Raw genomic sequence first — 23,915 nt, 5'->3', positions numbered from 1 at the left:
ATAAACAAATAGAAGAAAGGTGCCCAACCCCCTTTATTTTCTTCTGCCCCAGGTATGCTAGGAAATCTGTAAGGGTCTAGAAAAATCTTCAGGATATTAAATTGTGTCAAGAATGAATTTGAGTGCTGTGTCTAGAGTCTAAATTCATGTACCCTACTTAGGTTGTTTGCTTATGAAATGCTCTGTTAGTAGAATCTAAGAGTCATTCCTATAATAGAGACTAGGTCCTGCTGAGATCTTACAGGCTCTGTGAAATCAAATAATAGCAAGTATGATTTAAGTAGTTATACTTTGTGCTGTCCTGTCTAATTTAGTTGGTGAATTAAGGATGTGCCAGTTCTGATTTGTGAAGTATTTTATGGGTTCAAAGGAGTTGGGTTATAGGATAATGTGTGAAATTCAGAGCTTAAAAGTTCAGATTTCCATTAGTTAGTGAACTGTTATAGCCACTGTATCCTTTTTTGGTCTTATGTCTGTGATGTTTTGTCAAAAGCTTGTGTATAATTAAGAGATTATATGTATGGCTAAAGAGATGCTTTTTGCTTTGTCTTGTTTGCAGCTAAGACACCAAGTATTTCTGTTGTTAGACAGAAATTGCTATTGTAGGATGCCACAAACACTTGTAATATTAAACAGCTCATGTAGCTTTCATTTGAATTATGTAGGCTTTGTTTACCTATGCCAATTGATGTGGTATACACCTGGGTGAATGGCACAGATGTTGAACTGATTAAAGAATTGCAACAGGTCAGAGAACAGATGGAGGAAGAACAAAGAATAATGAGGTAATAATCTTATTTATTTTTTTCCCTTTAGCCAATGGAAGCAGTCTAATGCAGTACTAGTTGTCTTTGGTTTTCTCCCATGTTACTCAACATGGAAATTCAAAGCACGTTTTCTCACTCCTTCATTTGGTTATTCTCAAGTCTTGTTTCAGTTCTATGTTTAGCTATGATTTCCCTCATTGGAAAACTGTTTAATATACAAAGCATAATAATTTAAAGAATAAAGGCTGTTGTCTTGAATTTGCAAAATTCCATGTAAAAACCTGTGCTTTGTGTATGTCATTTTACATTGATTTCTATGACCTCATTTGTTAATAATTATAATGAAATTGTATCTCAGATGTGTAATCTGTCTTCCTCCTCAGCCCCCCCAGTGTATGTATATATATATATATTTTTTTTTTCTAACTGACTTAAAATCTTAAGCGTGTTTCTTAAAGGCTTTTTTTAAAAGTCAGGTTTGTAATCGGTCTCCCAAACACTGAAACTGAGAAAGAGGGAAAATAATTCATTCATGTTACAAAGGTATGAGTTGGCCTTCTAGCTAAAGAGGAAAAGATCTGTATTGATGCATTAGGTGTTATAGATTGTGCTATACAGTTCTGCAAAATTAGTGATCTAAGGCTTCAAACAGGCTGCTTCCAAGATACCTTGGATTGTGTCTTGTAACCATCTATATAGTTCTTAATTAGCAACTTTGTAGCCACATGATCAGTTTAGGCTAAATGGAAGAAAAAGTCTGCATTTTAAGGGTTGTAATATATTCAGAATCTGAAATCCACAAATGAGCAGATTAATCTGATTTTTGGCATTTTATGACTTGCAATTTAGGTAACACTGACAATGTAATAACAAGTGAAATTCTGGATTTTTTTTTTGCTACCTATTAGTAGAACTGGTAGCAAGAATTGGTTTAGTATTAGTAAAACTTTAAATCTTTAGACTTTGAAGTCTAGACATCTTAAACATGGACTTTGCTCTGAAAAGCTTTCAAATTTATACTGATCTTTCCCTAGCAGTTCATATAGCAAATAGCATGAGCGATGACAAAGCTAAAACCACTGATGTGATTCCCATTTTACAAAGGGGAAAAACATTTCCTCCTACCTCCCTTCCGCCTCCCATAATACTGATATGGAAAGTTGATATCAAGCTTATGAGTAAGACTTGTGTCCGTGCCATGTTCATTATCTACAGGGGCACCTGATTCTCTCCCATGTAGATAATTTTTTTCATGTGCTTTGAAATCAGCACTGTTGCAGAAAGAGGTGTTTCATGGGATCAAGATACTGCAAATCTCTGCTGATCAGTGTATATTTTTGTATTGCATAGAAAAACTCAGTAAGTTGTAACTTTGTGGTTGATATGCCTGAATGGAGTTAGTCATGGTCCAGGTGCTTTATTCTTTATTGGAAAGAGTAGCTTGCTGGATGGTGGTTCTCTTTCTTTCGGTGTGTGTAGAAGGGGGCCCTTCTGATATTACTGCTTAGTATCAGTACTTCACTACCTTTACATTAATCCTTATTATCTTCTACGTGCACATGGTAAATGCATGATAAACCTTGTCAGAATATGTATGTTAGGCAAAACAATCAAGTCAGCCTAGTTTCAGGTCACTTCATCCTGGTTTCTTACCACTGTTTTTCATATCAGCATCAGTTTTGTTAGGTAATCTAATAATAAGCACTGAAAATCCTGTTAGCAAAGAGTCCTGCTGCCACAGCTGTGTGCATAACCAAGAATTGTTGAGTTCCCCTGCACAAGGGTGAGCAGTGAGGGGCATGTGTTGACCTGTGCTCACCTTGGCAAGGTTAATGGCAAGGCAGTTTTATAATTTGTTTATCAGTGCATTCACAATGTGTCCCTGACTCAGTTAACAATCTGAAATTAGACTAAATTTCTTCCTGTTAACTCCAGTGTCATTTAATGACGTTGTTTTTAACTTGGTTATAGGGAAATCCTTGGAAAGAATGCAACAGAACCAACAAAGAAGAGGTGGGTTTTTGTGGGTTTGGGCATAAATTGGAATAAATGATGTCCTACTCATTGTTAGCTGAAAGCAGATGCTGGCTGGGAAGGTCATTTGGTTTTCTATAGCCTGTGAATGCTTCACTTCTGTGTTACTTCAAGAAAAGTTGACAGCATGATAATAGAAGTAATGTTATTGTGATACATATGAGTGAGCTTCTTAAAATGTGACAATAAGATCAAAAATTTGATCCTTGTCTCTGGTTAAGCATAGTACCTATTTTGAGTGGATTAATGCATATGTACCTGGAATTTTATAATTCAAAAAGCTGAAAACATTTTCAGCGTTGCTTTCACCCACCATTTGTATATGTGGCACTGCAAGTAATTGCTGTGAGGGCACAAGCCTCTTGCAGCTCTGCTGCCAGGAAGTGGCAGGGCTTGGTCTGTACCATTTGTCATTTGGCTTGGCTGTTGTATTATTTTAGAGATCTTTGTAAGGCCGTCTTTGTGGGCAAACTTTGAAATCTTGGATATGTTTGAAAAAAATTTAATGGAAATGAATAAGTAACAGCCAGATACTCACCTGCAACAAAATAAGCATGCTCTTGGTAACTTCCCTCTGCCCTAGCAGATGTTACAAGTAATTGATTAGATTTTACAAAAACTTCTCTCATTGCGTCTAACATTGATTTTTGTCTTAAATTTTCTACTGTTGTTAGATTTATACCTTTGTTATTTTGCTGTAGCGAGAAGCAACTGGAGTGTTTGCTGACACATTGCATCAAAGTGCCAATGCTTGTTCTGGATCCTGCGCTGCCTACCAATGTCACACTGAAAGACCTGCTGTCTATTCATCCTACTTTACAAGCTGCTAATAACATGTTCTTTGTAGCAAAACCAAAAAATCCTTCTACCAACGTGTCAGTAGTTGTTTTTGATAGCCCCAAGGATGGTAAGAATTTATTTGTCAGATTCCAGCTAGTTTTCTAGAGGAAGATTTTTAGTAAGCTACTGTGAATTTGTTTTTTTCCCTCCAATACTGACTGCCACTAAATTTTCTGTCTGACTTTAGCAAGTCATTCATCACCTCTTGCCCTCAGTCTGTTCCTCTAAATGATGACATTAATGATACTGTTTGCTTACCCCCCAGGCAGTTCATTACAGGTGATTAGAGTTTCATGCTTTAAAAAAACTATTGCAAAACAGGCTTGATATCTGAATATCTGTGTTGCACTGATAATCTCCGAATGCTGAGGTTTAGGCTGAAGAAGATTAGTTTTAGAAATCCTCTTTTAATTGCTGTGAAGTCTAGGTTGAATATTGTGCAATAAGTTCTGCCCTTGCTCAAAGGATTGCATACTTAAAATTATCCATGTGTTCAGCATATATAAGATTTTAGAGCATTAGATTTTGTTTAATATGTAGTGGCAGACCACTGCCACCCACTAGCCCAAACACTGGTGTTTGTTTTACCACCAAGAATTATTTACCACTTAAAGACAACTGTTCATACCATAAATACCCAACTTTTCTAATTTGTAAAAATGTATCTTGTTTACTAGAATATACAAAAGAAGTGACTTTCAGTTTTTGATTTGCAATGAATTTTATTTCTTCTAGTTGAAGCTGCCCATTCTGGAATGTTAAAAGACAACAGCAAACACATAGTGTGGAGGGGTTATCTGGTATGTACTTTTAAAGTTGATTAGCTTTCCAGTATCTTAAACTTTTTGTACCATTTTAAAAAGTGTTTCTGTGATATTCTCTTTCCAGAGTTTGTATGTAGTTAGAAATGAAAAGTTTTAAGATAACCCTTATTTCAATTTTGAAGCTTGGGTTAAGTGACAAAATACTCACTATTAAATCTGTCACCTAATGAAGGACTGATATATAAACTACTGTAAGTTTAAAAAGGTCTTTATACTCTGTTTTCTTGTTTCTAGACTACAGACAAAGAAGTTCCAGGTCTAGTATTAATGCAAGACTTGGCCTTCCTTAGTGGATTTCCAGCTACATTCAAAGAAACGAATCAGCTACGATCAAAACTACCAGAGAGCCTGGCCTCTAAAGTAAAACTGGTAAGGGTCTGTAGGAAAGAGTAACTTAGTTGTATTGATCTTTTGTAATGGTTCACATATGGGATCTCATCTACCTAGGAGATTTAGGATATTTCTGATAGTATTCTGCTTTTCTGTGCGACTCTTTTCTTGAGTTGTGAAGAGTAGTAAGTAGTGACTGAGATAGTTGCCTTCAAAAGACCAATTGACTGAGGCCAGGGAGTTTGTGGAGGAAGAGGAGTTAGCATGGATAAAGGGATGTCAGTCCATAAGTAATCTGTCATTGTTAGTTTGCCCACCTGTAGGATGTACTAATTCACTTTACAGCTTGTTCTTGGAAACAGTGTTGAGTAACCCCTAGCTGCAATTTAACACAAGCTGAATTTCTTCTTTCTTGTCCCAGCTCATGTTAGCAGGCTGTCTTAGAGGCTTGCTAACAAGTAAACATACCTGTACCTCTCTACAAGCTCTTAAGAGATAAACGGCTTAATAGAGAGCTCTTGAACAGTTATTTAAGCTTAAATAGTTCTTTTGTCACTGTTTATACCTCTAGTGTATTCATAGTGTGGCTATGGCTCTTCCTAGCCTTTGTTTTACTAACTTAATCAGGTAATGCTTATCCAATGGCATTGACTCTCCATTTCTCTCATACTTCTGACAGCCCTTCCCCACCACTTCTGTCATGGATTTGTCTGCCTTTGTCTTGTCGTGGTTTAAGCTCAGCTGGTAGCTCAGAACCATGCAGCCACTTCATCACTCCTCCCCTTTCCCACTCCCACTCCTGGAGGGATGGGGAGGAGAATCGTAAGAATGCAACTCCCACGGGCTGAGATAAGAACAGTCCAGTAACTAAGGTATAACACAAAACCACTACTGCTACCACCAGTAATAGTAATGAGGGAAATAACAAGGGAAGAGAATACAGCCACTCACCACCTGCTGACCGATACCCATCCCAACTCAAACAGTGATCTAGCCCTTCCAAATAATTCCCCCCAGTTTATATACTGGGCATGACGTGCTGTGGTATGGAATACCTCTTTGGCTAGTTTGGTTCAGGTGTCCTGTTGCTGCTTCCTCCTGGCTTCCTGTGTCCCTCCTCACTGGCAGAGCATAAGACTGAAAAAATGATTGATCAGAGTAAACATTACTTAGCAACGACTAAAGACATTGGTGTTATCAGCATTGATCTCAGACTAAAGTCAGAAACACAGCTCTGCACCAGCTACTGAGAAGGAGGAAAATAACGGCTACAGCTGAACCCAGGACAGACTTCAACATGATTGGCTGGAATTTTGTGTGAACCATCTACAAAACTTGTTACACAGTGAAAAATACTGTAGCACATAGCTAATGCAAGGCTGGCAGACTTGCTGTGTGTTACATTATGCTCATTCCAAATAGTGTTGTCACTTTTTTTACATTACCTCTGTTGCATCCTTCCTTCCTTGCTGTGTATTGTGCTGTTCATAAAAATTGTCTCTTGCTATCGTGAATCTGTTGCTAATCTGGGTGAGAGATGGCAGATATGCTCTGGTGCAACCAGAGCATCCTTCCTTTTGTTTCTTAGTGGCACATTAGTTAAATAACTGTAGATATTCATATGGTGAGCTTGCCAGTCTCTGCTTGTTATATGGGCTATCGGTATTTTTTTTAATTGCTTTAAAGAAATGCTGCTTACTGTGGAGAAGTAAGATTGTTATCCATCAGGAGATGGTACTTCAGTTTTGCTGTCTGAGATACTAGGTTCTTCATTTCAAGCTGGCACAAGGAATGTTTTTAGTTAAATACTTCCTGACTTTGAGCCATCTGAAGAATCTTCTTTGAGTGCAGTCATCCATTTGCTTTTGGAGCCTTTTATAGTTCCTTACCGCAGCTTAAGTTACAGGTTATGGGTAGTTTTAACATAATTGACTTAATGGAGCTGAATTGCTCAGAATTCCTTTGACTTCAATTACCAGCTCTTTTCATTTATTAAACTTGCCCTTTAGCATTTAAGAAATTTAGGAACAAGATATTCCTTAATTTTTTTTTTCTGTTGCAATTAGCAATTAGAAAATCAATTAGCCTATGTTTTCCTAACCTAGGGTTATATTCTAGGAACAGCTCTTCTGTAACATTCTCATTAATTACCGAATTGGTATCTGAAATAATATTGCCTCTATCAATTCAGATTATTTGGTGGAAGAGAAAATCAGTTTGCTTCCTCTTCTGGGAATATATCAGAGCAACATCCTAGGCAATGTTTGTTCTCTGGCTGAACATCATAGGTATAAGGTCTCATAGTAACGTAGTTGTGAAGAATGTTCCCCACTCAAACAACATTTGGAATTTATTTTCCTGGCCCTTAGCAGATGTTGCTTTATACTCTTTTTTTTTCCCTGATTTTGACTTGAATCAGTTTTATTATCCATAGTACCCCCTTTTTTTTTTTTTTGGAAGCAACATCCTTTGCCTGTTATCTTTCTACATGATTTTTCCTTACCCTGTCTTGGTTGTGTTTTTCAGTTTGCTGTCAGTCATGCGTCATCCAGTTGGTTAAAAAACTGTGCAAGTTCTCTTTTCATGGTGTGTTCTTATCTTTTTTGTGAAGATTGCCACTGAGATCAACTCATTATCTGTTCCTAAGAGCTCTTCTTACGCAATATGATTAGGCATATCATTTATACAGAGAAACTCTGTATAAACAGAGAAACTCTGTTTCATAGGCATATCATTTATACAGAGAAACTCTGTATAAACACTTTTTTTTTTTTTTCCATAGGTATCCACAGCATTCTGCAGTTTCTCTCTTCAGTCATCAGTGTTCTCTGGGTTTCTTTTCCTGGTAGTGGATGCTTAGAACAATTAAATTGGGATTATTGGTCATAGCATTGGACTCTTCCCCAACCCGTTCTCCACTCTTGATAGCAGCAGTTAATTTATATTACACCTACAATGGAATATATGTATATGAACGTAAGAAATGTTTTATTTGCAAGGATTAAAAATTTTTATGTATGAAGTGTTGATGAGGCCACTTCTGTAGAAGCCTTTACCAAGATCCTAGCTCAGAATAAGTTCTTCATTCAGTGGATGTTGTAGGTATGCAGTTACGGTAAACATAACAAAGTGTGGTTTTCTTTTTGCCAAAGTGATTGATGCTAGGTTAATGCTCCAGTCAAATAGATAAAAGGTTGGTTGTTTACAGCCTCCACTGAAATTTGCAGCAATTTCTCTGTTGTTATCACTTCTGGAATCTGACATCTGTGAAGTGATGTGAGATGTGAAGAGGAAGAGAGTTGCATCTGGGTTTAGGCTACAGTCGTGTCTCACTCATAACTACCTCCTGATGCCTAATGGGTGTTTGCATGCTCTAAGGGGCTGTTTCTTACCATAATGCTGGAAGTAAAGAAATAATAGTAAAAGCAGGTCGAAGGAGGTGATCCTGCCCCTTTGCTCTTGTGAGACCTCACCTGGAGTATCGTGTGCAGTTCTGGTGTCCTCAACATAAGAAGGACATGGAACTGTTGGAACAAGTCCAGAGGAGGGCCACGAGGACGATCAGGGGACTGGGGCACCTCCCATATGAAGGAAGGCTGAGAAAGTTGGGGCTGTTCAGCCTGGAGAAGAGAAGGATGTGTGGAGACCTCATAGCAGCCTTCCAGTATCTGAAGGGGGCCTATAGGGATGCTGGGGAGGGACTCTTCATTAGGGACTGCAGTGATAGGACAAGGGGTAACAGGTTAAAACTTAAGCAGGGAAAGTTTAGATTGGATATAAGGAGGAAATTCTTTCCTGTTAGGGGGGTGAGGCACTGGAATAGGTTGCCCAGGGAAGTTGTGAATGCTCCATCCCTGGCAGTGTTCAAGACCAGGTTGGACAAGGCCTTGGGTGATACGGTTTAGTGTGAAGTGTCCCTGCCCGTGGCAGGGGGGTTGGAACTTGATGATCTTAAGGTCCTTTCCAATCCGAACTATTCTATGATTTAAAAAAAATTCAACAATGATGCTATTAGGAGGGGAGAAAGGGAAGAAAATAGCTGTTGCTGTGTTGAATGTTGATAATGTTGTTTTAATTGGATTGCTTTAGTTTGATTGAAATAACTTCTAAATGTAGAGGACTAAAAATTGGTCTGACATCTGGGCCAGGTGTTTCTTCTAAAATCTCTGAGAAAAGCAGCTGAGCTCAACAAGAGGGTGTTAAATTGTGAAGATTTAATATATAATGAATCAATTTCCAAGGTGAATTATGCATGTTATGAACTACTGAATTTTTGTACTTGCGTCCTGCGCTCTAATGTAATGATATGGAAGTTTATTTCCAGATGAAAGGAAGCAGCAGTGTGTCTGTTAATTACATTTGTTGTTCTGTATTGTGTGTATTATGACAGATGTGGTTGAAAATTATATTTGGCTGCTTTGTATTTTCCATGCTTTCTTAATGGTGCATTCTTAAGCCACTAGATGGAGGTGTTACTCTGGTTGTGCAGCTCCCTCCTACTAAGCCGTATTTCTTTAAAGGCCATAAAAACGTTACGTTATGCCTATATATGAAGAACAATTGAATTTATTTTTTTTTTCTTTTCACTTTTCCCTTCTCTCCTTATCTAAATTTCTAACGAAAACTATTATTGTTCAGCTGGGGCCTGCGCCTTCACTGTGTCTTTTCAGCCTGCTTGTGTTAGAAGCAGAAGGTTGCCTGATCATACTGAAACTTGTGCATCTATCTGCTTGTTTTATTTTTCTGTTCTGTTTTCATAACATCTTTGGATATACTGACCTGTTTTGCCTGGATGAAGATATTTTCTAGAAGGTAATAAATATTTCAAGGGAAATTGCATTCCCACTGAGAGAGGAGGTTAATACCTGTGAGACATCAGAAAACCTGCCATGGAAGAATTCCATTTTGACTGTACCAGCAACAAAAAGCTTAAAGCAGAGCTTGCAATTCATTAGTATCTAGTTAGTTGTGTCACCAGATAACTTCACTGAAATCTAATTTTATTGATAGCTCTGCTTATAAAAAGGCTTATTTCTTAAAGAAAGATATTGATGGAAAAAAAAACCATAGGTAATAACCCCTGCACTGAACAGATTCTTTTTATCTTAACTTCGATGCTGAGCAGTGGAGCACATTTTTCCACTACTTTGTGTTTGTGCTTGAACTGTTACATATTTAAAAACCTAGAGCATGTATACTTTGTTAGCAGGGGGAAGGGGGAAGAGTTTGCACTAAATTTAGTTAAGAATCTGTAGTACAGGTACCTATTTTGTCGAGTTTGGTGGAAACATGTCGAAGAGAAATTACATGTTCTTAAATTCTTTCAGAGCTCTAGAATGGTAGTATTTTTTATACGTTGTGTTTTAAATGACAGATTCTGAGGGACTGTGTGACACTGTTGTATTCCTAAATAAAGCACATACCCGCTGATGGCAGCTTTGCAATCTGTAGCATTCTGATACTGATATTTTTGGAGGTTGCTAGCTGCAGTCCGTAACTATACCTCAGCCATTTAGCTACTGAAGCCATCCTTTCCACACGTAGGTTCAGATGATTCCCTGGAAGGTCTGGGATTTATCAGATTTTTCTAATGGCAGGCCTCATAAGTCAGATTGAAGGATCTCAAATAGCATATGAGTCAAAGCATCAACAGCTTTAAAATGTCACAAGTGGGACAGCTGGTCTTGCTAAGGAAAGGCATGCTAACTCTGGGACAAGTGTTGTTTGAAAATTAGCAGAAAGGGTCAGATTTAATAAAAAAATAAAGAAATAAAGAGTATTATGAGATAAACTGATGGTTTTGCTGGTTTTGAACATGACAGTATTCAAATTTCATTAACTTATGAATTGCATTTTAGATCTTGTGCAGTTGAAAATCTAGTAGATGTGCTTATTTGTCTTATGTTGCATGAAGGAACGAAAAATAAACATAGCACCTAATAAATACTGTTGATGGTTGACTGCATTTATTCTCAATCTGACTGTTGAATATATGCATTTGGAGAATCAAAGTGCAGTCCTGCATTTAGCTTGTTTGTGTCTGCTTACACTACTTGATACACTAAACACTGTGTTTTACTGGGTTATGCTATATTTTGAGTGAAATGTTTTGGTGCCTTGTAATTTGTAAATTATACTAGCTGCTCGAGAGGGTATGTAGTGCAAGCCCCTTCTTATCCTGTGCATTATGAAATCTGATACACAGGCTTACTCGTGGCAAGAGATAAAAACAGCAAACAGATCAAACAGTCCACAAGTAAGAAATGACCTTAACAGCGTATTGGCAACCATCATTAAGGACTTGGAGACCCACATGGATTAGTTCTGGAGCCCTTTGTATCTCGGGTTTCTGAGCTGTAGGTTGATCTCCAAACCATTCTGAAAATTTCATGCTCCTGACAGCAATGATGAATTGGTGGCCTTAATTTTCTGAGAAGAGCATTACTTAAGACTGAAAAAAAGTACGATTCCTTTAGTCATATAATAAAATTGTAGTAAAGTATGACTTCTGTTATTGGGGGTTGGAGGGAATGCCTGGGGACTTCACTACTCACTCCAGAAATACTTAAACATGGACAGCTTTACTGTTGCTAGATCATTGTGTAAAAAAAAAAAAAAAAAAGCTTTGGAAAGTGAAAACTAAACATCTAGAAATGTTCTGTATCTTTAAATGTTTTTAATTTTCCATTTGACTGCCCCCTTTTGTGTTCTTACAAAATTGTAATTCTTTAAAAACAGTGTTTTCCAGTTATTCTTATTAGTAACTCTAGTAAGAAAAATAATGACTAAAAGATGGAATTGGCAAAGACTGCAAAGAGGTAAACAGAGCGCTTCTGTGCTGCATGCCAGAAATTATTTTCTCTGCTTGTATAGTTGCAGCTCTATTCAGAAGCCAGCGTGGCTCTTTTGCAACTGAATAACCCTAAGGGTTTCCAAGAACTGAGCAAGCAAGCAAAGAAGAACATGACTATAGATGGAAAAGAGCTAATGCTTAATCCTGCTTATTTACTGTGGGACCTCAGCTCTGTCAGCCAGGTAGGTAAAATCTGTTACAGCATGTAAAGGTGTTACTTAAAAACTGCAAGTAGAGGCTAACTAGTCAATGACAAGGGACATGGGATTTCTTCCAGAAGCTTGGAAGTGTTAAGAATCCAGTATTTATTATGTTGTAAGAAAACATTACAAGAACATTGTCAAATTCTGAAATCAAGGAAGAAGGGGGATGAACAGGGTGATGTTTAATTGAAATTTTCATGTTCTCCACTAAGTGAAAAATTTTGCCCTCTGCTCTGATAAATTTGTGTGCTGTCAAGTCCTGAAAGGCTTAAATGATACTGACTGGCAGATAAGTAGTCTTCGGGGGGAGGGGAGCCTTTATTAAAATGATATCTCCTTCCTGGTATGTTTCTTAAACTTTCTTTTTTTTTTTTTTTGCTTTGAAGCATAGTATGTGCTGAGTAAATGCTAGTTTCTTCTCTTACAAAAATTTTGAAGACCTAGAATGCAGATGTTTGCAGTGAAAGGTTTACTTTGCATACTTTTGATGCAAGCAAGGATTTTTAGTTTAGCAACAGGAAATAAAATACCAAGGTGTCTGTTTGAAGATAAGATCTTGTAAAATCTGTTTCTTTCTTTCTCTCCTCCTCCTAGAATGTTAAATTCACAGTAAATGTCAAGTGGCATGAGTAAACTAAACATGCCTTCTCCAGTAAAACCTTCAGTCTGCATCCTGTAAACCTGACTTTTGTAGAGCTTTCCTTCTTAATACAAACCCTGAACTCAAACTTCATACTTCTCCATGTTGAAATTATGCATTATTTTGTAAATGGGTACTTAGCCAATGGATGCTGGTGTTGCTGAGATGTTTTCAGTTATGTTTTTGAGAACACATAAGCTGTGTTACTGTACATACTAGAAAAGGAGAAGATTTATTTACAGTTTGTAGAAGCTGTAGTGAAAATGTTAATTGTTAAATGTTCAAATTTTTTCTTGAGTTTCCTGTTTCAGTTGGTCATACTTCTGTTAGAAATGTTCTTTTTAGGCAGCCTTAATTGTTGTTTTTAGAAGAGGCCATTAAGCTCTCATAAATGGGAGAAGAAACAGATGATACAGCATCATGTAACCTAATTTTGTTATTTGCCTGACGAGTTTCTAATTAAAACATTTTCTTTTTAATAAAAACACGTGGAAACATTTAGCTATTCCATAGTGACTGTTAGGCTAAGTTTTGTTAATTTTCTCCTGCTTAAAGTCTTTAAAATAAGAGTGGGGGATGATTGAAGAGCTGCTACATCTTGACACTTTCACTGTATCTATATTAGATGACATTTATATATGGCTTATGATGCTATATTCTTGGAAGGCTTCAGCCTCTTAAAACTGGATTTCTGAAAGGTGATGTTACTGATTCAAAATGCATCTTGGCTTTTGGTTAAGGTCAGGAAATAGAGACTAATAATCTCAGGAAAGAAAGAAAACAGGAGGGTGTGGGTTTTTTCCTGGGGTTCTTTCTTCAAGAGCTGGGATCGCACAAGACACTGTTATCTTACAGTGTAGTCAGCAGATATCCTAATGACACTAGGTGGCCGGCCACTGATGTCAGAAGATTGCATTGTTTGCCTTGGTAATGTGGAAGAATATGGTCCTTTAAAAGAATAATGGCACTTGATCAGTGTATTTTGTACTTTCAAATGTCTTAAGTTCTCAAATGTTTATGCCCCCATATGTCAAAGCACACTGTTGTTACCTAGCTGGATCAGAGCCGGAATGTTCTATTTAAAAATCTAAGAAAGGATTTTCTCTTTTTATAGTCTAAACAGGATGAAGATGTTTCTGCCAGCCGTTTTGAAGATAATGAAGAGCTGAGATACTCCTTACGATCAATAGAGAGGCATGCCCCTTGGGTGCGACGTATTTTCATTGTCACTAATGGGCAGATTCCTTCCTGGCTTAACCTGGATAATCCTCGAATAACCATAGTGACACACCAGGTAAAACCCAAACAACAACAACAACAACAAAAAAAATCAAACAAAAACCCCCACCAAAACCCTCAACAAATATACCAGCATGAAAGTGCCACTAGTAAAGATTCCATGATTGCTTTGGAGTGCAGTTATCCTCTTTCAGCCAAAGATTGCATTTATTTGGAAGAAGTAACAGTTACTTCCCCATTTCATCCATATTTTTTTAAACTCCAGTATGTCTTTCTATTTTGGCGAAGCAGATAACTGAATATATATCAAGTCTTTGTTTAGTCCACTTTTCCAAATACTGAAACTTTAGCTAATGTACACCTGTGTCTAATTTCCTTATAAAGTCTATTTCTAAAAACACTCAAGAGGAAAAAAATGTAATCTGAATCCATAAACATTCTCTGAGTACCAGTAACAACCTAGTAAGCTTGCGTTGAGACAGGATGAATTGCAATTACTAGGACTAAGATGATGGCTGCAAAAAAGTAGCTATGCACCCTAAAAATCTTATTTAAAAAGAGAAAGGGAATCCGTCATGCTTTCTGAGTAGGTGAAACAAAAATAATAGCTTCTTACTACAATTTGAGAGTAATTTTGGTATCTGGATGTGCCATAGGAGACCTGAGCAACCTAAACGGTAACAAGATACTGATTCAACTTCTGTTGCTGTCTGCTTCTGAAGTTACTCAAAAGAGATGAAAGAATCTTGACATGCTGAATGCTGGAACACATTCAACTTGCTTGAAATTTTGTGCAGCCTGTACCATATGAGAATTATAAATATCTGTACACTGGGCTGAGCCAGTACATGGTGGAAGAGGAGTTTGTGTTTTTGCATTGAACCAGGTGCAGTTTCTTAGTTAAGCAGCAGACCTGAAAATGGTTTTGTGTGGGGAAAATGAATAGCAAAGTTTTTGTTTTTGCTAAAATATTTTCACTTTTCTTTCTGTCCTTCATATCTTTCCTTGTTCTAAGAAATTTTTGTTACTTTTTTTAGTAGATAAATGTCATGTATCTGGTGTACCTGGCCTTTTATGGTTTGGGCTTTTTCATGTATTTTTGCCTTCTGAAACTGCTTTGTGTTACTGGGGCTTCTTTGTTTTAGGAAATCTTTCAGAATGTGAGTCATTTGCCTACCTTCAGTTCACCAGCTATTGAAAGTCACATTCATCGTATCAGTGGCCTCTCTCAGAAGTTTATTTATCTCAACGATGATGTTATGTTTGGGAAAGATGTTTGGCCTGATGATTTTTACAGTCACTCTAAAGGTCAGAAGGTAAGCCATTATCACAGGATTTTTTATTTCCCCAGAAGCAGATGTACAACTTTTCTATGGCAATGTAATGTAATGCAAATCAAGGAAATCAAAGAAATGCTACTTTGAAAGGGAGATCAAATATAAGATTTTCTTTTGCTTCCCCACTCCTCCTTTTACCTCTAAAGATTTGTTGTTCTTAACTAGACAATTGTTAGCAAAAAATGCGGGGCGGGGAGGCTCTGTCTCTTTCTGTATGCGTGGGTTGCAGAATCACTTTTTTTCCATATATGCTCACAGGTTTCTGGTGGTATAATGGTTTCTCTGTCAGGCTTCATGCTTTAGTTTCAGTGTCATTCTCTAATTCTGCCACTTCCTGTTGAAGCACTGGTAAGACTGATGTGGTGTTTGGCAGCTGTCAGTCTTCCCTCCCTTGTAAATTCTTTTAGTGGGAAATATTCAAAGCAAAACAGAATCAATTCTTCTGTGGGAACACAGAGGACAGATTGCATTCAAAATTTACCATTAATTACCTCTGTTCCAGACACCCAAGTATCTTTGCCCATTCTAAATATAATAATATACATAACTACTAAAAGATATATTGTTGCGTGTTCATGAACATCAAGTTTTTCAACAGACACTTTATAAAAAACTGGGGTTCAGCTGAGGAAACATTAATAATAGCTGTGCATAAGGACTCTGGTTGCCAGCAGAATTTTAATCCATGAACTTGATCTACAAGAGTGACATCGAGCAAGAAATCGGATTTGTATTTATTATTTATATTAAAGCAATAAGTACACAAGATGCTAGAGACCATGGAATTAATTCATGCAGGCACATGTGAACACTTGTGCACACACACAGAAAGGTTGTACGAAATTAGTTTAAACTACCCTAAAATTACTGTTTCAGTAGTTGAGGACATTAGGAGGCTTTTAATCACTTTAAATCCTTCTGTGTGCATATAATTATAAAATCATATTGTTCCAGCATTTTTGTTGTTCTTCAGTTATTCCTCTGAGTTATGATGATAAAGTCAGCTTAGATGCAGTGTTGTTTGAAACACTTGCTGATCAGGTTATCACAATAGGAAATGTGCTGCTAAAATGTTGAAGCAGTAAGGCCTGAAGGAAAGTGTGTATGGTTTTTAATGTCTCCCCAGTTGAAAATACACCCCCACACTTTTTTTTTATCTTGTCTAATTCTTAGAATTATTTAAGTCATAGAGAGCCAGATGCTTTAGGGATTATGTTCAACATGTGCTGCTAATCTCATGACTGGTTCGTAATAAAGAAACCTTTTGAGGCAGGAGAATAAGTGGACTGCAAAGCTATTTCAGAGTTTAAGTTCACCCTTCTTACCTGAAAATAATATTTTATCTTTTGTCACTGGAATACATTTGCAGAAGTAGATCTGGGGAGTCCTGCTTTCTCTTTCTGGCCATCACTGTCTTGTTGTATGGCCTTGGGAATTCTTCAGTTTTTCCTTGTGTTTGAAAGAGAGAACATTTATTTCACAGGTGATAGTGTTTAAATGCTATTTGTAAAGCTTTGTGAATACTTAAGGCACTGGCAGGAGTTATTTTAAGCCTCTGTATTCCAAGAAGCAAGCTCAGCTGACTTTTATTTGCCAGTCCCTGTCTCAGGCTATAATGTTGTTCCAGGTTTACTTGACTTGGCCTGTGCCAAACTGTGCTGAGGGATGTCCTGGCTCATGGATTAAAGATGGTTACTGTGATAAAGCCTGTAATAACTCAGCATGTGATTGGGATGGAGGTGATTGCATTGGTAAGGCAGCAATGTTAAATTTAGAAAAAGTGAACTGTTTGTTTTTTCCTACATAAATAATTCTGAAATTTGTCATTCCATAACTACAAAATTTGCTTCCCTTAACAGTAATAATAAAGTTGGCTTACAGATGAAACCCTTGTTTCTTGCAAGTTACAAATGTCTATGGAAAATGATAGCAAATAGTAGGGCATATAAAATCTTTCTTTGGGTACCAAGTTTGACTATCTGAGAAAAAAAGGTTTTTAAATTTAAAAAAAAGTATAATATATATACAATATTATGTAGTATTTGGACTCAGAATCCAAATAGTAACAGGATTGTGAAGCTGCACTATTAGTTTCTAGATCAGATTTTCAGGACTGCGAGGTAGGAAAATTAAGTGGTACTTGAGTGAGAAAATGATACCACTGTCGGGGGCTATAAGGTCAAGACTATAAACACAAGAAATAATAAATCAGTTTCCTTCCTGCCTCTTTGAAGTTAAGAGAAAATATGTTGAAGATTTTCTTGCAATTTTAAGTCGGTTCCTAAACTTCTACAGTGAGGTGGTGCTTACTATAGATTTTATGGTAACTCAGAGAGGTCTAGTTAGCATTTGCCCCATTTTAATTTCACTGGTGATAAATAAGATTGTCAACTTCAGTCTGCTTTAATACTGTGGCTTAAAATGTGCCTTTCTTCATGAATAAAGATTTCAGATGACTGGGTTTCTTTCTTTTTTTTCCTTCTATCCCTGTAGGTAACAGTGGGGGTAGTCGCTATGTTGCTGGTGCAGGTGCAGTTGGAGGTATCGGGAATGGACCACCGTGGCAATTTGGTGCAGGCATAAGTGGTGTTTCATACTGTAACCAGGGCTGTGCTAATTCCTGGCTAGCAGACAAGTTCTGTGATCAGGCCTGCAATGTCCTCTCCTGTGGATTCGATGCTGGTGACTGTGGCCAAGGTAGGTATTACACATTTCTGATGAGCTTGCTGTAGGGATTCTCTTGAATTGCCTGACCTTTTTTGTTCATCATTACTCTTGGATTGGGCTAAGATATCTCCTACAGCATCATGGAAAAAATCTGCTAGCAGCTGAAAAGTCAGATGCTTCTTATATTCACTAATCACAAACTGAATCAATATATATATATATACTGCTTTATTTAATGAAACAGATACCAAGCATAGGTAGGGTGGTCGATATTTTATGCAGCAGCAAGCATCAAACTCCTTGCCTCAAGAGGCTTACATTTTAAACAGAGAAATTACATTTCAGCTATGCAAACAGTGTTTACTAGAGTAAGGACAGGTGACTTGATGCCTGTAGTGGTTAAGAAATTTAAAGAACTCTTTGATGCGGACAGTGTGAGTTCTAGTCTAGGCTCTTGCCAAAGACTACTTTCAGTAACCTGTGAAGTTGTCTGAAGTTTATTTTGTTACATAAGACTGGGAGGAGTGAATGAAGCGATTGAGAATGCTGTCAGGTATAGGCAGGGGACAGAAATGAAAGAACTTGGCCTTTTTGGAAGACTAGAGCGCCCCCTGCATCTCAGCTCAGACAGATCAATTACTGGCAGTTCCCTTGATGGCAGTGAGGTTTTGTTCATGTGAGAGTTACTGATAATCTCTCGTGTGCTGTGGGAGGGAGAAGTTCATTTCAGCCTGTCTGATTTGGAAGCCTCAGAGATGCTGTGCAGCAGTGAAATCCAGCTGTTGTAACATTCATCTACTAAAATGTGCCAAAAATCTATGGGCATGTAATCTATGGCAAAAAGTACAGGCATGTTACTTATGACTGATACATAAATTTCAGTGATGTGTGATAATGAGCCGCTTAAGCTCTTCAGGTGGAAACTGAAAGAGGGTTAAATTATACCGGCTTTTAGAATTATCGCTGGAATGTCTGGCAACTTAATATATTCGAATATGTTCTAGTCAGTTTTATTAAAGATAGGTGAGCAAGAAAATGGAGGCTACAGTAAGTATTCTTTCACAAAGCTGTCTCCCTGCTAATGTAGTGAATCTAGTTGGGATATTACACTTCAAAAAAAACCCAAAAGACTGAAAGCTTAGTGTCAGACTGCAGACTGACAGAAATTTGTTTCTTGTTTTTTTTTTCCCAGATCACTTTGAAGAGATGTACAAGGTGACGCTTCAGCTTAATCAGACCTACTATGTTATTCCCAAAGGTGAATGTCTGCCCTACTTCAGCTTCAGTGAAATAGCCAAGAAAGGAATTGAGGGTTCGTATAGTGATAATCCAATTATCCGACATGCTTCAGTTGCTAACAAATGGAAGACTATCCACCTCATAATGCATAGTGGCATGAATACAACTGTGATCTATTTTAACCTTACATTTCTAAATAAAAATGATGAAGAATTTAAAATGCAGGTAGCTGTTGAAGCTGATACTAGAGAGGAACCAAAACCGAACACAACTTCCACACAAAAATTGAACTCTGATTTTAAAACTGTAACTTCCATACCAGAAGCTGAAATGATATTTGAAGATATTCCTGAAGAAAAACGCTTTCCAAGAGTGAGGAGACGTCGAAATGGCACAAAAGAGATTATACATGAAGAGGTGATAATACCATCAGTAAACATTTCTCTCCTTCCTGAAGATGTTCAACTAGCATTGCAGAAACTGGACTTAAAACTATTAAATGGTGATATCACTCAGAAAGGATTTAACCTATCCAAGGCTGCTCTCCTGAGACCTTTCCAGTTCTTAACTACAGTAAAGAGTATCATAGACCTGGAAAAGAAGGTAGTGCATAATCGGTCAGAAGATCAGAAGAACCATGCCAGCTGGCAGAAGCCTTCTAAAGATGTAAACAATGGTAAAATAAAACCAGTTAAAGCAAATGAAGAAGTTCCTTCAAGACTTAAAGGAATAGAAGAAAATGTTGTAACAGTGAACACAAACCAACCTATATATAAAGTCAAGTCAAAATCCACACTTCTCTCCCAGGCCATGGGAAATAAAAGTGAAACTCGAGAAAAAGTACTGAATGCGCTCATATTAAGGGAAACCCAGAAATCAAAACATACTGTGAATTTAGATACTGGAGAAGATGCACAAGGAATGGAAGGAGGAAAAGGGCATTTGCAGATAGATACAGATGTAAAAGAGAGGCCAGTGGGAAGAAAACTACAGTCCTATGCTGGAAGTTACCAAGGCTTTTTGCCATGGGAGAAAAAGAAGTACTTCCAGGACCTACTAGATGTGAGTATCTTAATGTCATTGCTTATTGGAATACTTGCATCTTTCTGCATTTAATGGAATACTTCCAGTGCGATCTATACATTTGGAATGTGTCTTGCCTTTGAGGCAATTACGAGTTGTTTTTGTTTTTTTTTTTTTCAAAGCTTCTTTTGATTTTTTTTCATGTAAAATCTATTTTATGATCTGGGCCTCTCTTAGCTAGGTGAATAGCTTTCTGTTCCCTTTCTACTGCCTTTTTGTTGTTGTTGTCATATTCTCTTTTTATTCATTATATGTTGGCACAGTGCTATTGTTCAGATGTATATAGCACTACAACTGAAACCTTAAATTTTGTTTTGAATGTATTTATGCAAATATGGATCCAGTTTATTAAAAGAAAAAGTAAAGAAATGTGTATAATGGTCACTACTTGAGTTCTGAAATTTAAATTGAAAGTCTGCCAACAAAACTGAATATCCAGACCGTGTCAAGAAAACAATGCAGGAAGCTTCCTCTGCTTCCAGCCAAAGCATTTAGGCAGTTTTGAAAACCTCTAGAACATAAGGTAGATAACAGTGCTTCATTTGTTAGCAACTGCCTCGCACTATGCCAAATAGTGAAGGGGCAGTATTTTTAACAGTAACTTTTTCTGTTCATCTGAGATTGGATTTTGCATGCGGAATCTTCATATTTACAGGATTTCAGTTATTCCAATACGGATGAATAATTAAAAAAGGTGATATTACAAATAAATCTGATGGCAAACAGGTTAGGACCTGGCGGAAATGTCATTTTTTTTTTCTGTCTGCTTAATGTTTTTGTTCTTTTAGGTAATGTAACTTTGATTTCTACTTGTCCTTCTGTTTAGGAAGAAGAGTCATTACTCAAACAAATGTCATACTTTACTGATGGCAAATATTTTGGAAGGCAGCTGAAAGATACATTTGCTGATTCCCTTCGATATGTAAATAAACTTTTAAACAGCAAATTTGGATTTACATCTCGAAAAGTCCCTGCTCATATGCCTCATATGATTGACCGCACTGTTATGCAAGAGCTACAGGATATGTGAGTATGTCTGTGTTTGTAATAATGTAAAACTCCAGGTAATTCCACCTTTCAGTTGATGCTTTGCTATAGCTATTTCCAGTGTATTGATGGGTACTCATTAAAATTGCATTTCGCAAAAGGAAATAGGGAATTTATTACAACATGACAGTTGTGTTAACATAAAGAGACTTTTGAGGACCTCTTAAAATTCTGGTTGAGAATGTATTTTTAGGTAAGGAATGTTTTGCTTTAAGAAACTGGATTACTAAATTAGTTTATATTCTTACGTAGGTTTCCTGAAGAGTTTGACAAGACATCATTTCACAAAGTGCGGCACTCAGAAGATATGCAGTTTGCTTTTTCATATTTCTATTATCTTATGAGTGCAGTTCAGCCACTGAACATTTCTCAGATCTTCGATGAGGTTGATACAGACCAGTCAGGCATTTTGTCTGACAGAGAGATTCGCACGTTGGCCACAAGAATCCATGAATTACCATTAAGTTTGCAGGTACTCTTTCCTTACCAGTAACTTCTTGAGTAACTTCAGTTTTACAGTCCAAACCTGTTAAAATGAGTCAGATCTTTATTTATCTTTGCTTATAGTTTCTGTAACATTTGGCAATTCTTAAATTTTACCTGGATATAATAAAAATGTTCTACCTTAACACTATTCTATGGAGTCAACAGTTAAACTGAGTTCTAGCAGCATCAGAAAAATGGATCACTGATGTCAGAGTTCAAGAAAGCAGGTAGCGTGAGTTTGTCAGGAAAGCTGTTCACTGGTAAAAGTCACTGTGAAGAGTGGGATCCTGCTGTGCTTGCTCTTGCTCTTGCCCTTGCCCTTGCCGTAGTAAACCACTTCTTGCCCTGAGGAACTTGTGGCCTAAAGAAAGAACTGAGAAAAAGGGTAGCAAAGAACTCATACTATGACCATATACAAACCCTCACACTTTTGTTTCTTTAGGAACCTGATAAATAGAGACATAGTCTTTGTAGGACTTACTTTGTAGGACAGTCGGTAGAGAATGAAGTGTACTATCTCTGCTTTACAGAGAGGAATTAGCACAAAACAAATAATTTGTTCTTGAAACACCACAAAAATCATTGGCGTAGCTGGAACACAGCCTTGCTTTAGTGTGTTCCTGGCCTTGGTCAGAAAATCATCTTCCTGTCCTTCCAATTCACTTTTCTGTTTGTTTGCTCAATTTGGGATTTAATATGCCATTGCTGGTTTGGGAATTTTGTACTGTCCTGACATCATCAGTAAAGGGGTGTTTTTCATTTAAAAATGAAAATGACATTGTCATGCTTTATCTAGTCTCAGTTCAGCTATGCATTTCCTGTTCAGATGTATGGGGAGTCACACTGACATCAGCAGTTACTGAATTGGGTGCTATTGAATATTAAGTCTTCAGTTTTTGACAGTAGCATGAAAATTTCTTTTGTAGATACCATATGCCTGCGCACCCTAGATTTTTAGAACTATGTCAGTGAGAAAACAGGATTCTTTTTTTTTTTTAACCTCCTTTTCTTTCTGTTAGGATTTGACTGGTCTAGAGCAAATGCTAATAAATTGCTCTAAAGCTCTGCCTGCCAACATCACTCAGATACATATTATTCCACCAACTCAGGAAGCATATTATGATCCCAATCTGGTAAGAAACATTGGTCTCAAAAGATGCTTGGTTTCTTTTCTGAGCGTGTATTGACTGTGCTGGTTTGTTTTTGTGTTTACAAAAATTTCTACTTGTATGTACATGATGTAAGTGTTAGAAAATGAAAATTTTACAGGCTACTTCCTAACTTAAAAAGACATTCATTTGCTTCAGAAACAGAGAAAAAGGAGCTTTAGAATATTGTTTTATATGGGATTCAAAAAGTCATCGTTAGGAAAATTCACTGATGTGAACAAAAAAAGACAGTAAGCCTTTTGACTAGAATTTTCTGATAAGTCTTTATCTGAATTATAACCCCTGTTTTTAAAAACAAAACAAAATCCAAAAAGCCCCTAAAACCATCAGATGGATGGATTCTTAAGAGGTTGCTTCCGATCTAAACCATTTTGTGAAAAGTGAGGTCTTAAAACCAGATGTTCCTTAAGATTTAAGTCCTTATTTTCATTTTAGTGGTTAAATTCTCATTAAAACCTGCTGGAATGTAGGAATCTAGCATCTTCAAATCTGATATGAATGATTTTTTTTTTTACAATGAGAATTTAATTCCTGCATCAACCTATGCATTTGAAAAAATATGTGTGTACTCTGCTAAATTGATGACCTGGTGCTCTCTCACTTCAAATTAATACTGTATCAAAGCAAAAGTCATTTTGGTGAGTACAGATCATATTGGTGAGTATAACTTCTGGGTAGTATTTCTGGGTATATTATTGATCTCCAACACATGCAAATTATAATACAGAGATCTACAATGCATGTGTAGATAAATGTGTATGGACATGGACTTTTTTTCTTTTTATTTCTTCCCTCTGGACATCAGTCCTGCCTTGTATTCTTACCAGGTTATATTACAAGGTTATAAAAAGATTTTCCCTTAAGTCTGAATTCCAGCAAAGTTCTACATAAAGTCATTCTGTTCAGTCAGATTTTAAGAAATGGAAGTGTGAATTTGAGAGCCCTGCACAGTCTGAAAACATTACATCCAATATAGCTTGCCTTCATTTTGTCTTTTTATGCCTCTCAATTCAAACTGAGAAATTCTGTGAAGTAAAAACTTTCAAAAGTAATAATAAAGGATGGCTGCCATGAATATGTTTTAAGGTTGGGTTAAAAATAGTCTCAGTGGTTGGTGACAGTGTCAAATTACTTTAACATTTTTGGAGAGTTAGTAA

General features: G+C 36.9%; 1 protein-coding gene across 4 annotated transcripts in view; it reads left to right on the top strand.

Moving 5' to 3' along the window:
• The window catches only part of GNPTAB (N-acetylglucosamine-1-phosphate transferase subunits alpha and beta), a 45,289-nt gene that overhangs the window by 9,467 nt on the left and 11,907 nt on the right, over positions 1–23,915 (top strand). For 3 of the 4 annotated variants that reach the window (XM_061444979.1, XM_061444980.1, XM_061444978.1), the window contains exons 3-16: positions 666–785; positions 2,739–2,780; positions 3,503–3,708; positions 4,377–4,441; positions 4,700–4,834; positions 11,669–11,830; positions 13,606–13,785; positions 14,876–15,046; positions 16,695–16,818; positions 17,561–17,764; positions 18,927–20,035; positions 20,883–21,082; positions 21,356–21,575; positions 22,609–22,722. In XM_061444979.1, the coding sequence (XP_061300963.1) occupies positions 666–785; positions 2,739–2,780; positions 3,503–3,708; positions 4,377–4,441; positions 4,700–4,834; positions 11,669–11,830; positions 13,606–13,785; positions 14,876–15,046; positions 16,695–16,818; positions 17,561–17,764; positions 18,927–20,035; positions 20,883–21,082; positions 21,356–21,575; positions 22,609–22,722 (3,052 nt within the window). Of the gene's footprint in view, positions 1–664; positions 786–2,738; positions 2,781–3,502; positions 3,709–4,376; positions 4,442–4,699; positions 4,835–11,668; positions 11,831–13,605; positions 13,786–14,875; positions 15,047–16,694; positions 16,819–17,560; positions 17,765–18,926; positions 20,036–20,882; positions 21,083–21,355; positions 21,576–22,608; positions 22,723–23,915 lie in introns of those variants that run through there. The other variant, XM_061444981.1, reaches the window with a different exon arrangement.

The sequence above is a fragment of the Pezoporus flaviventris genome, unplaced genomic scaffold (genome assembly GCF_033815535.1).
Source record: "Pezoporus flaviventris isolate CSIRO_AGI_PZ_B2104156 unplaced genomic scaffold, CSIRO_AGI_Pfla_v1 ptg000002l, whole genome shotgun sequence".
NCBI lineage: Eukaryota > Metazoa > Chordata > Aves > Psittaciformes > Psittacidae > Pezoporus > Pezoporus flaviventris.
Note: the sequence above shows the minus strand (reverse complement) of the source record. Positions and strands in the feature narration are given on the sequence as shown.